Here is a 13,880-nt window from a genome sequence, read left to right as displayed (position 1 = left end):
AAATCAACTGTACCTATAATGGATTGCCATACTGGATATCAGCATTCTTATAAATTGAAACTTACTTATACGACATACATAATAGACCAGGGCCAATTCTTATGGGACCACTACATAAACAATACATGAAATATACCCATGCAAAGCTGGATCCTTCTGCTAGTATAGTATAAATGTTACCGTTATTCTATGGGGTAGAATCTGCGCCAATCGTGTAATAATAATATAGTGATAGTAATAATAATAGTAATGTAATATATATATTTTTCCCCAAGAACGTTTAAATGGCAAACATCATTCACATGTTATGATCATTGATTAAGTGTGCATTTTATGGTGGGATATACCTTTTAACACAATTAATTCTATTATGTAAATGTATGTTATTGTGCCTCTAAGTAGATAAGGTCCAATATTCTGTTTTGATTATTTTTTAATACATTATTTCACTGGGAATTTGACTTTTTTTTTAATGCCGATCCCTCCTAGTTAGAATTAGATTTTGTACTCATGGCTGCCTGCCATGTGGTGGTGGTCAAAGGTAGACAAATCTACATAAAAATTGAGTAACTCTGCAAAACTATTTCAGAACTAACATCTGAGCTTTAACTGTGCACACCGCTTTCTGGTAGTAGGAGACCGTCGGAATACTTGCCAACATGAATGGTGAGAAAATTCTCATATAATTAGCCAAAAAGGTGTTTTCATAGCCTATAACTTTTATATGTAGTATTAGCTGTGGAATGTCATAAAAGAGTGTCCCCTTTAACTTTAGAAACAGGGTATGTGTCATCTTTTGGTGTCATCATCTTCTTCCTTTCCATTTGACATAAACCTGATGAAGCCAGGTTATGACTCAGTGGGTTAATTGTATCACATAAAACCTTTAAATGTGTTACTATAGTATAATAGTCAAGGTAATAAAAATAATTAGTGTATACAGTATGTGGGTATTAAAAGAGTTATTATGTATAAAAAAATGTGAACTATGATATTTTACTGTTTCTTTCCAACTCTTTTATAATGTATATGTCAAGATGTTGCATGAAATAAGTATAACCTGGAGGTGCATTGAAGTTTTTGCAAAAATACATTAGATGCATTGTATTAATTGTGCTGTTGGAAATGCTAGCAGATGTTTACCCATTGGCCTCAGGGTCACCTGCTTATTTTGCACTTTTGCTCTTAGTAGGTGAGTGACCTGAAGGCCAGCTTTGTGCTATATCAGTTATCATTTGAAAGTTTTTTTGGTTTTTTTTTTTCGGTATTTTTTTTTCAGCATGCAGAGATGTTGTCTCAGGAATACGATACCTAATTTGATTAAAGGGGTTGACCACCAACCAGTGATTAGGAGAACAGAGACCTGAATGCTGATGATTTTTTGTCAGATTTCACTAAGTTCAGCTGGAAATGCCACTATTTACTGTGCCAACTTCACTGTGGAATCACAGCTCCAAGACTGATGGCACAGGGCAGCTCATGTCTGCGCTCTTAAACTGGCCATGTACATTAGATTATGGACAGCCATGATATGGCAGTCCGATAAATATTATTTGTACAAAATGATCAGGGGGACAGTTTAGTTGTTAAATCTGCCCCACTAAGCTAAAAGTGCAGACTTGGGGTAAATATCTTAAACTGCACTAGATTTATCAGTGTCTGATGCTATTTGATAAATCGGGTTCACACTACTGTTGGATTTCATTATGATAGTGTCTGTTTAAAAAACAAACAAACAAACAAACAAAAAACCCAGACACCTATCATAAAAGACAATAACGGACATTAACTGTTAGTGTCATTTTATTTAACTGCTCCATTTAATGGATCAATTAAAAAAACGGACACATTAGCATCAGTTTTTACTGTCCCTTTTTTTTCTGCTTTCCGAGCATGCACAGAAAAAAACTGTAAAAAAAAACCCCCAACACTAACTGACACCTTTCCGTTTCCCATAGACTTTAATGTTAAAAAATAACAGATGCTTGACATCCGCCATGAAACAATCTTCCTCAGATTGGGTGTTAACGGACATTAACGGACACAAGATCTTTGCCATTGAAAAGAATGGAAATTATAACAGATTTCTAACGATTCAGCTAATGTCCATTGCTAAAATCTTATAGTGGACAATAACAACAGACACCACTTGACGGTCACCAACGGTAGTCTGAATGCCCTCTTAAGGGCTAGTTCACACAAGGGCAAAGAGGCCTGAAAATCCCCCTCATTACAATAGTGGTCTATGTAGACCGCTAGCTTTTTTTTTTTCTGCTACCAGTTTTTCGCCGCTAGCAGAAAAAAGAAGTGACATGACCTTTCTTTAGGCGTTTTCCGCCTGAAGAAAGCAGTAGAAGTGAATGGGAGGCAAAAATACATGCATTTTTTTCCGTGAGTTTTTTGGCATAAAAAAAGCATTGCGTTTTTTTTAAAAAAAAACTGCGCGGAAAAAAACACAAAGCTTTTTTTGCGGCCCATTCACTTTATGGGAGGGGAAAACCGTCTGGCATTTATTGAAGCGGTTTTTACAAAAAAACACTCCAAAAAAAGCACCAAAAAGTGCGGCAAGGTCCAAAAATGCTTCCTAATTTGGAAGCGTTTTTTCAGGACCAAAATAAGCCACACGTAATTTACGTGTGAACTAGCCGGGTCCATTCACACGGAGGAAAATGGTGCTGAATTTGGTGCTGAATTTCAGCGCTGAAAAAAAAGCCTCCCATTGACTGAATGGTCCCTTAGTCAGCATTTCTACTACTTTTTTTTATTTTTTGCAATGTGTAGATGGGATTAGTTATAATCCTATCCACTTTGCAGGTAATGTAAAATAATTCATTTTTTTGTACTTGTGTATCAGCATAAGAGTGACCGTCCAGGAAATGCAGAACATGCTCATTTGTAAATTGTATACAAAGTGTTATAAAGGTTTTTCTATTAGTGTGTGTAGATGCATATTGCCTGAACACAGCAAGTGTCTGACTATCTAATGTGTAAGGGCTCTCCAGACTCTCCCCACCTTACCCAATGGCAGATGTCAGGGGAGTAAAGGATGGGGCAATTGGATTTCAACATTACCAACTCGTTTCTTCTCGTGGAGATAAGCGGCTCCCAGTGATATCCAGCAATTTATTGTCTTCTCCAAGCTTTGCTGACTTGTTCTGATCTTACAGAATAATTTCTAATCAATACAGTATTTGGGTGTTAAAGCAGTAGTCTGTTCAGTTTGGCCACTCGCGTGTCTTGGTGACCATACCACTGTGATGATGTGAAATTGTTTAATGTATAACTGTTGCTTTTTTTTTGTCTTCTAGGGCACCATGGCCAAAATAGAGGGTAAGACCTCACTCCTGGACAACATGATAGGTGTAGGGGATATGGTTCTTTTAGAACCACTTAATGAAGAGTCCTTCATCAATAATCTCAAAAAACGTTTTGATCACAGTGAAATTTATGTAAGTACATGAATTTTTTTTTTTTTTTACTATTCTATGTAATATGGGACGGTTTGAAGGACACTATGCAAACATAGTAGACTCTATGCAGATGTTGCCCTTGGTTGGAGTTGTATTCCAGACCCTAGTATTGCTTATATGACAATAAAATCATCGGCGTTCTGGTAGCAGGGTACTATTTTCTAGACTGTTCCTTTAACTTGTATAAATGAGTGTTGAAAATGGGAGCGGCACTGTAATTTGGTGGACACATACAACAATTATTTAAATGCACCCTGGTGGCATCCCCTACTGGCTCTCAAATAACTATGATTAGACTTCAAAGTCTAAATGCCACCCCAGCTAGGAAAAACTTTCTATGGTCTATGGTCCTCTCCCCTGCACTGCAGTGCTGCGAGTCACCTTCTGCGTATGGGGATGCAAGACCTACAGTATTTCTGTGAAATGGCTTCAGCGTTTGTCTAGAGATGTGCCAACACTTCCTATGGTGATAAAAGCCCTTTAAAAAATTGAAGGACCCTTGACCAGAATGGGATTAGTATTTTACAGTACTGGACCACATGGAGAAATGATCCGTTTTAAAATACAACCTAAACACAAATATAAAGAGGGGAGAAAAGGAATTCCCTAGTGCCCTTTAAGGTTTATGGTTGTGACACAAATTCTACATCCAACGAATAAGAAATCTGTCATCATCCTAGGGACAAATGTAGATGACCACCCTGAATAGAAAGGCTACCCTAGAGACTACGTTTTGCTTTCCGCTCAGTTTGTGTATGGCAGGTGGGTGCTATTACTAGGGAGCAGTAGTATGTAGCCACATGCTGTCATATAAAGCATTCCGCTCCATCTCCTCCTGCATAGGCACAAACAGACCATTAAAGGCGAATGTTGGAAATAAATGGAGTTTGGCATGAGTAATATTTACAGGGCAAAGGGACTGGTATGACCAATAGGTGGAGAGCTGGTAGATACTGTGAATACTGGGAGGAGGACTGGGGGAGGCTTGTTGTTCCTGACTATTGTGAATTTGTGCTGTTGTGAGTACTGTGTGGGAAGGGCAGGGGACTGCTGTGACTACTACCTGGGAAATGTACCAAGGACCATCAACAAAGGACTGCGCTTAACCCGTTAGAGTTTGGATAACTGCATACAAATTTATTGAGGTTCACACACAACGCGTTTCAGGTCACTTGACCCTTTCTCAAGTGTATAAGAACTCCTTCTGCCGGCTGAAAGTTCTTATACACTTGAGAAAGGGTCATGTGACCCGAAACGCGTAGTGTGTGAACTTCAATAAATTTGTATGCAGTTATCCAAACTCTAACGGGTTAAGCGCAGTCCTTTGTTGATGGTGCTTCGTACATATCTCAACACCACTGGTGATTGGACGCTGCAGCTTGCAATACCCTCAGGGAGGAACCCCCTAGTAAACGGTTCCAATACCTTAACGGCAGTTGTGATCCCTCACAACCCGACCAGGTGAGAGCAGCTAACATATTGGGATTGTCCCTCACTATACCTATTTACTAAACTATATACAGCACGCTGCAGTCTATTTTTTCTTTTGCATACTACCTGCGAAAGGGAGGGGGCCTTGAAAACCATGACTCTGACGATTAGGGGCAGGGGTAAATGGCTGTTCATTTTAACTGAGGAAAGGGTTCTTTGTCACAGATGGGGGGGAGAGGTACCGCACCCCAACATTTGTTACTTATTGTCTGGGAAGGTTACAGCTACGCAAATAAATGGCCACACTTGTAATAAATAGATGGGCTCTGATGCATGTCGACTTGCCAGTATGGCTCATGGGTCTAGTATGGATTTCCCTCTGACGTCCATATCCCATGTACACATGATATATAGAAAGACGAAGGATCTTGCTATAAATCCTATTTTTCTATTAAACTGGTCGAACAAGTCTTCAGATATCACTTGTTCTTTCTAGTCTTGTGTGTGTTTGAACCTATAATCTTATAATCTGATTTATTGTAGGATAACATTCAGATGGTCACTTAGTAATCGATATGACTGCTCTATGGATTATTCATTAATGGATGTCTAAATCAGTATACATTTTCTGGCTACTATATTATACTATATACTATTATACTATATACTATATTATATTATTACGATATTATAGAAATGTTATCACATTGTTTTGTCTTGCGCTACTATAGTCACAAGTCACACTGCATCTTATCTGTCTTTATTTTCTTATACAGTGTGCATGTGTTTGTATGTTTAAATAGATGCCACTGTAAAGAATAGCAAAAAAAAGAAAAAATAAGTCACAAGGGATACCGCCCGTCAGAGGCTATTTATTTTTTTTGGCCTTACTTGGATGAATGGATGTCTGTGGGTTTATTTCCCGTTGTATATGTTATACAGATAACATCTCTAGAGGAGATCAAAACCATTATTGTCAAGATGCACATATCCAACATGTCCAAATACTTCATATGGATAGATATGTAGATTATTCACAGAAGTACAGTACATGTGAACTATGCTGGAACATCCCACTAGTGCAAACAAAATATGGGGAATCTTACATTGTGGGATTGGCCCATACAGCACAAAAATAAAAATAAAATTGAGACCTCTATTGGACCTCACGCAGACCAGCTGGAGATGTGTAATATGGGGATGGGGTCTGTAAGGGATGGAGTCTGTCTCCTCTCTAAGACAGAAGAAGCTATTCATGCTTCGTACTCACTGGTTGCCATAGCATATGTATATTGTATGTTTATACATGATGGATATAGTCTAATATACTTAAGATATACGGTTATTACACTGTAATATATTTCCCTCATATGAGACCTGTCATATTGTATGGCTAGGTAATTATATGTTTTAGAAATGGAGATATATTTACATTTACAGTATGTACATTAACATTTATCCTTTAGTTGAGAGAGAGAGGAAAAAAGCAAGCCCGGCAATTTTGTAATTTTCCAAGGAAACCCAGCTGATATTGAGCTTCAGGGGCATCACACAAGACCCATCATAGACCACAGATTTGTTAAGTTACATGGTGTGCCAGAAGAGCCAGAAGTTGTCGGGGCCAAGCTTAGCTTGGGAACAGCCGACCATCACCCTCAGGCAGAGCCTAGTCAGCTGTTGTAGCGCCAGGGAGAGTTTTCTTCCCCATTTCCTTAGAGGTGCACGCTGCATTCTATATTCTGTTGCTTGGGCCTAAACACAATCGTGACAGCCGGATGTGGTTTCTGTATATTACCAGGAGAGCACAGAAGATGCTCAATTATTGACTAGAGACCGTCAAAACTAGCCTTAGTACCCGAGCGCTGGATGAGTAAAAGCAAAGCAGAAGGATTCCGGGCCCACATACAGAGAAAGAACTGTGCAGAGCAGGACACGGCGTGGAGAGAATGATAGACCCGCAGGATAGTATTTTACCTTTGAGTAGCAATCCCCAGCATCCCTCCTGCAGAACCAGCGTTGATTGGATGAATGTTATACAGTGTATAGTATTCAACCAATCAACGCTGGTTCTGCAGGACGCTCGTCTTTGACGAGGCGGAGTCTAAGATCGGACCACAATGAAGACTGCGCTAATGTTAAATATGCAGTCTTCATTGTGGTCCGTGGAGTTGTGGTTGAAGCAGGAATGGATTTAGATGCAGGGTCCAGATGGCAGAAACATACCTGTGGAATGAAGATGGGAGACAGGGTTAGATGAGAATTATGGATGCTGGATGACAGTATTACATTCTGGCCTAATGCTGATCTGCACACTTAGTCACACTTTGAGGTCACAATGACCAGGGTCAGAATGATTTATTCTAAATTTAAGACTGTATAGATTGACTGTATTGATAAATATGGCCCAATGTGTCAATGGTGTGTGTGTGTGTGTGTGTGTTTTTATTTAAGTGTCTTTGGGCATGACCTGTCCAGAAGTTATCATGCTGACAACTGCCCTACATGTGGACATTCATATGGCCTGGAATTGTGTGAGGCCTAATATTAGAGCAGGGTTTTTTTTATTTATTTTGTTGTTGTAGCTTTTTAATCTTACAAGAGTGTTTTGTGTTGCACATTGGTGACTGTCTCGGAAATGCCTACACTTGTAAATTGGTGTAATGAACGTGGGAAGTATGCCAGGTCCTATATTAACTTGTAGGAGAATAGATGCCAAAACATAATAAAGTCAAGGAATTTAACTTCATTGCTCTAGTTTCATAATTAGAAGACCAGACCAGCACTTATAAAGAGCTATTAAGGTGCATGTGCAAAATGATAGTCATATGTGAACCTTTACCATCTTTATAAAGGAAGAGGTACTGTTGTTCCTCCTCTCATTGTTACAAAACATGAAAAACGGGTTATTTTTAAGGTGTACCATATTCCTGTAATACAAACGTCATGCTACCCTGTTTTGAATGAAATTGCATGACTACTGTACATAGAATATGACTCTAATGCTATCAATCTAATGCTGCATTTCTCTAGGTGGAAAGTTAAGAATGTGCTATAAATGGATCCAATGTATTATTACCATGCATCTAGTTGAAGAAGCATTTGGGGATAGGTCAGCATCACTGTTATAAAATTCCATAGTACCCCTTTAAGCCATCCATGACCCCAGGTGTATTGCCCATGCAGCCATGTATCCATGACTCTGTAGCTTGTGCTTTATATTACTGGGTATCTAAGGTTTGTCCGTTGTGTTATGAAAATATAAGTAATATACATTGACATTGCACAGAAGAGGCGGACCACAAGATCAGTCACATAGATATGATTTTTTTCATTTTTTTAAATATAATCTGTATAACTATCTGTTTAATTTGAACTTTACTTTGTTATGCATGTAATAATCAAATGTATTTCTTTACTTACAGACCTACATAGGAAGTGTGGTTATATCTGTAAACCCCTATAGGTCACTACCCATTTACACACCGGACAAAGTGGAAGAATACAGGAATCGTAACTTTTATGAACTGAGTCCACATATGTGAGTATTTATGTTTTTCCCATCTTTGAGATATACAGCTTCTTATTTCTGTTTTGCCAGTTACATAAAATGGCTCTGATACGAAGTGCTTACATACCAAATTTAACATTCAAGTGGATAACAAAAACCTATCCTAAGAAGTTGAGTAAATCTGCATAAATACAATTTGTGTCAAATCAGATTTCCCAAAATTTTTGGATTGCTGCAAATCTGAGATTCTGGGATCCATTTCTTAAGAACCTCAAATTGGTGACCAGGTATGTAGTAAAATTTGATACTTAGCCAGTCTCCTACTTTAAATTACTGAAAATAGCCTCTTATCAAGCCAATGATCACTGTAAGCTGTCCACTGTAATAGATCACTTATGGTTAGGGTTACTCAAGTCACTGAGTTACTTTTAGTGCAAAATTACCAACTGATTCCAGCAATTGTGACCCAAATCAAATCAGTTTGTAGGGCTATCGCTGCAATTGCTGGGACTGTTGAAAACAAAGTTATTCTTCTGTTACTCCTTCTAAATGTATTGGAGTAACTTGACATTTAGTTGTTACCCTGGTGTGTCACTATGGAGTCTTACACTGATTGTCTGATGTCAGTCCGTGTAGGGTTACAAAAACAACTGGTAACACCCAATTCTCAATGAATTACTAAATTTGTAGGAGGCATATATATATATATATATATATATTTTACATATAATTTAGATTGTGAGCCGGATATGGGACAGTGACTGTAGTGCTGTGAAATGATAGAAATATTACATTTTTTCGTTATTTTCATTTCTAATTGTTGCTCTGTGGGCTGATAAAATATCTTGTGATAAAACAATAAGAGGAATTTAAATGTTCATTCCAGGACTTCATATTTGTTTTACACTATGACTGTACTTATCCATATTTTCAATTTTAAGAGTCAACATAGCATTTGCTGTAGTCATTCGTCTCTGGAATGTAAGCACTTGACATTCAGTTATTGCAGCATCTGAGCAGAGCATTGGCCTTTCGGACAGTGGCACCAAGCCACACGCACTGGATTGTGTAACCGCTGACAGAATGTGACATGCTGCTCCCAAATTATACCAATTCAGCATATTCACTTTCCTTTTTGGTAGTTTCTTACAATGCTCCATGCACCAAAAATTAGATTGTGCGATCTGTGACACAAGGAGGCTTTGTCCCTGCGGAATACAAGCCTTTGTCTACAGTCAAGCAACTAGGTTCAGCAGTATGTGTATTAATCATAATTCAGAAAAGATCTGCAAGTGAAATAGTATTGAGTAGAAATGCTGAGCGGATTGGTATATATGTATACTGCAACTTGTAGAGTGGTCCCTCAAGATACAATGTCCTCTGGATACAATTCTCAGCATATATTGGTCTTTTCTTTAAGCAAGGCTGTACATAAAATGGTTAGCTGGCGGTCTTAGCGAACATTTCACAGGTGACATTGGTATTCATGAGGTGCATGCACTGACTGGCTGCTTAGTAGTGTCTGTGCATTGCTATATGTTCTGTACTTGTGCCAGGATGACCTGTTGTAGTTCTCCTCTGGACACCTGGTCAGCAGCTCCAGATCATTTATGGCTGCACTGTATATACTTGTCAGAACCCTTAAGCTCGAGTAAGGCTATGTTCACAATTCCTCAGCAGAGGAAAATGTTCTGCACAGATGACTTTTTCCTCTGCTGGTTTCAGTTTTAAGATAATGGACACTAGATGGATCCCATTATAGACCAGAACAGAGAGTGGAAGTAGAAGTCCATTGGCAATCTTCATTGGTGATTCACAGCCTCTCCTGTATGTGCATGCTGAGATAGCTGTCAATGACTAATCCTAAACCTGAAATAAACAGGGGTTCAATAATTGTGTATGACAAGTTATACTGTAACTCTTATGACAACTCTCAGTTAGCTCCACTCCTCTTGTTCCATGACATGAAGCCTGCAGATTGACCTACAGGAACTTAAAGGGATTCTACCATTAAAATCAATTTTTTTCGGGTTGACACATAGGAATAGCTTTAAGAAAGCCTATTCTTCCCCTACCTTTAGATGTCTTCTCCGCGCCGCCATTCGGTATAAATCTATTCCTATTCCTATGTGTCAACGAGAAAAAAAATTATTTTAATGGTAGAATCCCTTTAAATCTAATTTTACAGTTTATAACTACTAGTGTACATTGTCCACCTCCATCAGAACATAATAGCCTTGCAGATTCTTTACAAATGCTCTTAAAGGGGTTTTCCAAGCAAAAATTATTAATTAATTTATTTTAAAAAAAGGTCTGTTAGTGTTATTAATGGGTTAATAAGTGCACCCATATAACTTTAGCTGTGTTTTGAGTGATTTCTGGGTTGGCCTAGCATCTTATACATTTGTTTACATGGTGTGTAGCTTCCTGCTGCCATGCATTCTGGTAGTTGTAGGCTCTCACACTATCTCCCTCTCACTCCTCCCCCCTCTCTCTCTAACACCCCTCCCTGTCTCTCTATTTCTCCCCCTGCTAGCCTTTCCTAATTCACTCAGCCCACCCCCATACCATATATTATACTTTACCTGTCTTCTTCTGGTCTTCCTTCTGTGGGGAACGTGCAGCACCGTGCTGTAACCTTCAATACCTCTCTATTGCACAGGCTCCCAGCTTGCACAGTAGAGATGTACTGTTGGCTTCAGCGCTAAGCCAGGACAGGGCTCTATGTGCGTCCGACATTATCGAAGGAGGAGGAGCTGTTCCCCGGAGAAGGAAGCCTAGACAGGAAGAAGATAGGCAAGTATGATGCTGTGGATTGGGCGGGGGCAGAATCTTTTAGAGACAGAGTGCGATAAATTAGTGCATTTTGGGTTGCAATTTGGGCAAAGTGCCAACATGGTACTATCCAGTGACTATCCGTTTCCCCATTTCCAGAAACGGATCGTCACTGGATAGTCAAAAAATGGCACATGAACACCCCAGAGATATGGGTAAATAGACATTTTTGACTAATAATGTAATTTAGAAAGTCACCTACTCCACAGGCCCCACATAGTGTAACCTGTGGAGTAGGTTACACTATGTGGGGCCACTGTGGAGCATTTTATACTATGTTGGTGGCCGGCCACTGTTGAGCCTTGTTATACGGTGTTGGGTGGCCCTACAACATGGAGATCACACAGGATCTGTTTTATAGCATGTGATATCAGTACTGGCTGTACACACACTATAAAACAGATCCTGTGCAATACAAATAGTGAACATTAATTGTTCAAAAGTACCAAATGCAAACGTTTTACCTTGCAGTACAAAGTTGTTCGTAATATTGAAAGTTCTGTAAAGCCCCATTCATACGACTAGTATTTTGTGGGTCTGTAACTGTCCGCAATTATGGGTTTGCACAGTATTAAAGTTAAATTGCCATGCTGGCACTTTGCCCAAATTGCAACCCAAAACGCACTAATTTATAGCACTCTGTCTCTAAAAGGTTCGCCATCACTGCCCTTTATTAAAAGCTGCACTTTGTTATTGTGCCGACTTAGAATCTTCAGAAATTTCTGTTGGTTTCGTTTGCACTTAAAATGAAAAAAAAAAAAAACTGAGAGAAAAACATTAAAGGGACAAAAATATTAATTAATGCAAAGTTGAGTGCAAAAAAATATCTCTGTGGTTGTGTACATTAACCTTTTGGTTATAAATCTATTTAATGGAAGTGGAAGGAAGCATGTGCGACGGCAGATGAAGCCAGCCCTTGTCTGTGATGCCACTAGACAACGCATTCATCAGTGATATACATAAAAGCTTTCAGAGGAAATAATATCATTTGTCCTGCCGACTTCATTAATACAGAGTAGTCCTTAGTGTTCTGTCTTGGGTAAAAATTGGTTCCATGTCAGTAATCCGCTCATTTGCTTCAGTCACCAGCTGCAGCCCAATAGCCTCCAGCAAATTCAACTTATTAGCTTTCCATTCTGCAATTGTATAGTACTTAGAGCCTGTGTGTGTGGGTGGGCATCATGCGTTTTTTCGATATTTGCTACATTTTGCAATTCAGTTGGCTATTTTATTTTTTTCCCAGTGCATATTGTTTTATCTTTTTTGTTTTGATCACAAAACAAAGGAAGTTAAATGAGTTTCCCAGGTTTTAACTTGACTTATTTTATTTATTTATTTTTTATTTTTCACATATCAAGGAGGTCTAATAAAACAAGTATAAATGGACCTTTTGGGCCCTGTTTTATTAGTTCCCCACCTGAGGGACCCTCTTTTGGGATACTCCAGCCCTGGTAATAAAATACAAAGCTTCTAGCCGTCACCAGTAAAACAGTTTTTATGCAGATGATAGATTGTGCTTTCTCTACTTTCAAGGATGGCTTATTTTGTATTGTTGTAGTAATGATGTAATGTCACTTGGAATACCCTCAAGGCAAGGATTGGTCTGGCTAGCAGTTGAGATCATAGAACATATGCTGTGCAAACTGACAAATATTTTCCAGGTGATGTGATAAGGCTTCTATGGGCTTCGTAATTCAGCACATAGTTATTGGCTTTCTTGTCTCCTTTTTGTACGTTTTGTGCCCTTCTCCATTAGCTCACTGTATTGCACAGTAACTAACACTAAGGCTTTTATTGCTAGCAGGTGGTCAGGAGGAAACAATGAGTGAAAACAAGGCAGCAGTTCGGGGATAGCTTAACTTTGTAGCAAGCAAACTGTTGACACATAACAGATCTGTACAGTAACTGACTTGCACAGGTAGACAAACATAAACTTTGGCCTCTATTAGGCTGAAAATGATTTTCCTGTACATCATTGGCCATACCTTCAAATGATTTTCACTGTCAATACACCTAGTCATAAATGTCTCAACAATCCTACCAAATGCTAACCAGGAAGGCCATACACAAGTAAATCGTACCAAGGGTGGGCAGGCTGTTTGACAAGAACAGATACAGTTATAGAGGTACAAATCATTATTGCTGACTTATAGATCAATGATGCAAAAAAATAACAATACGTTACACGGCATTATACCTTGTTTGCAGCGACATGGGAGCAGTCATTCTGCCATTATGACCAGACGTATGTATGGAAATGGCAGCATAGGTCTGATTGTAATGATGGACATGTCTATCTAATGTGCATAACTTTCCCCCAGCCCATAAACCAACATGTCATCAGTAGTGTGATCATTGTACTTGTTAATGGGCAGTAATTCAGATGGTCTGTTCCAAGTTAAAGCCTGCTTCAAGCTAAAAATAAAACTTGACTTTGTTTCTGAGTCTTTAAAGTTAGTTATTATGTTCAGTGTTTGGGTGAACAATAAGCTCCAGTTTCTAGAACAGTAAGTAGCAGGGTGAAAATTCAGGTAGCCACACAAATAGCTGCCACCACCTGTCGCTTATGGTGGAAAAGACATAATGTGCACAAACCATTACTATTTATTATTATTGTTATTGTTATTATTACATGT

General features: G+C 38.8%; 2 protein-coding genes across 3 annotated transcripts in view; both read left to right on the top strand.

The window, feature by feature from the left end:
* PTCD1 (pentatricopeptide repeat domain 1) overlaps positions 1-13,880 on the top strand; it is a 221,409-nt gene that overhangs the window by 104,474 nt on the left and 103,055 nt on the right. The gene's annotated exons all lie outside the window — the stretch shown is intronic.
* The window catches only part of MYO1B (myosin IB), a 127,048-nt gene that overhangs the window by 23,743 nt on the left and 89,425 nt on the right, over positions 1-13,880 (top strand). The window contains exons 1-3 of one of the 2 annotated variants that reach the window (XM_075285250.1): positions 620-666; positions 3,309-3,449; positions 8,324-8,439. In XM_075285250.1, coding sequence (XP_075141351.1) covers positions 664-666; positions 3,309-3,449; positions 8,324-8,439 — 260 coding nt within the window. In that variant the 5' untranslated portion in view covers positions 620-663. Of the gene's footprint in view, positions 1-619; positions 667-3,308; positions 3,450-8,323; positions 8,440-13,880 lie in introns of those variants that run through there. The other variant, XM_075285248.1, reaches the window with a different exon arrangement.

Source organism: Leptodactylus fuscus, chromosome 8, assembly GCF_031893055.1.
Source record: "Leptodactylus fuscus isolate aLepFus1 chromosome 8, aLepFus1.hap2, whole genome shotgun sequence".
Taxonomy (NCBI): domain Eukaryota; kingdom Metazoa; phylum Chordata; class Amphibia; order Anura; family Leptodactylidae; genus Leptodactylus; species Leptodactylus fuscus.
This window is presented reverse-complemented; position numbering and strand designations above follow the sequence as displayed.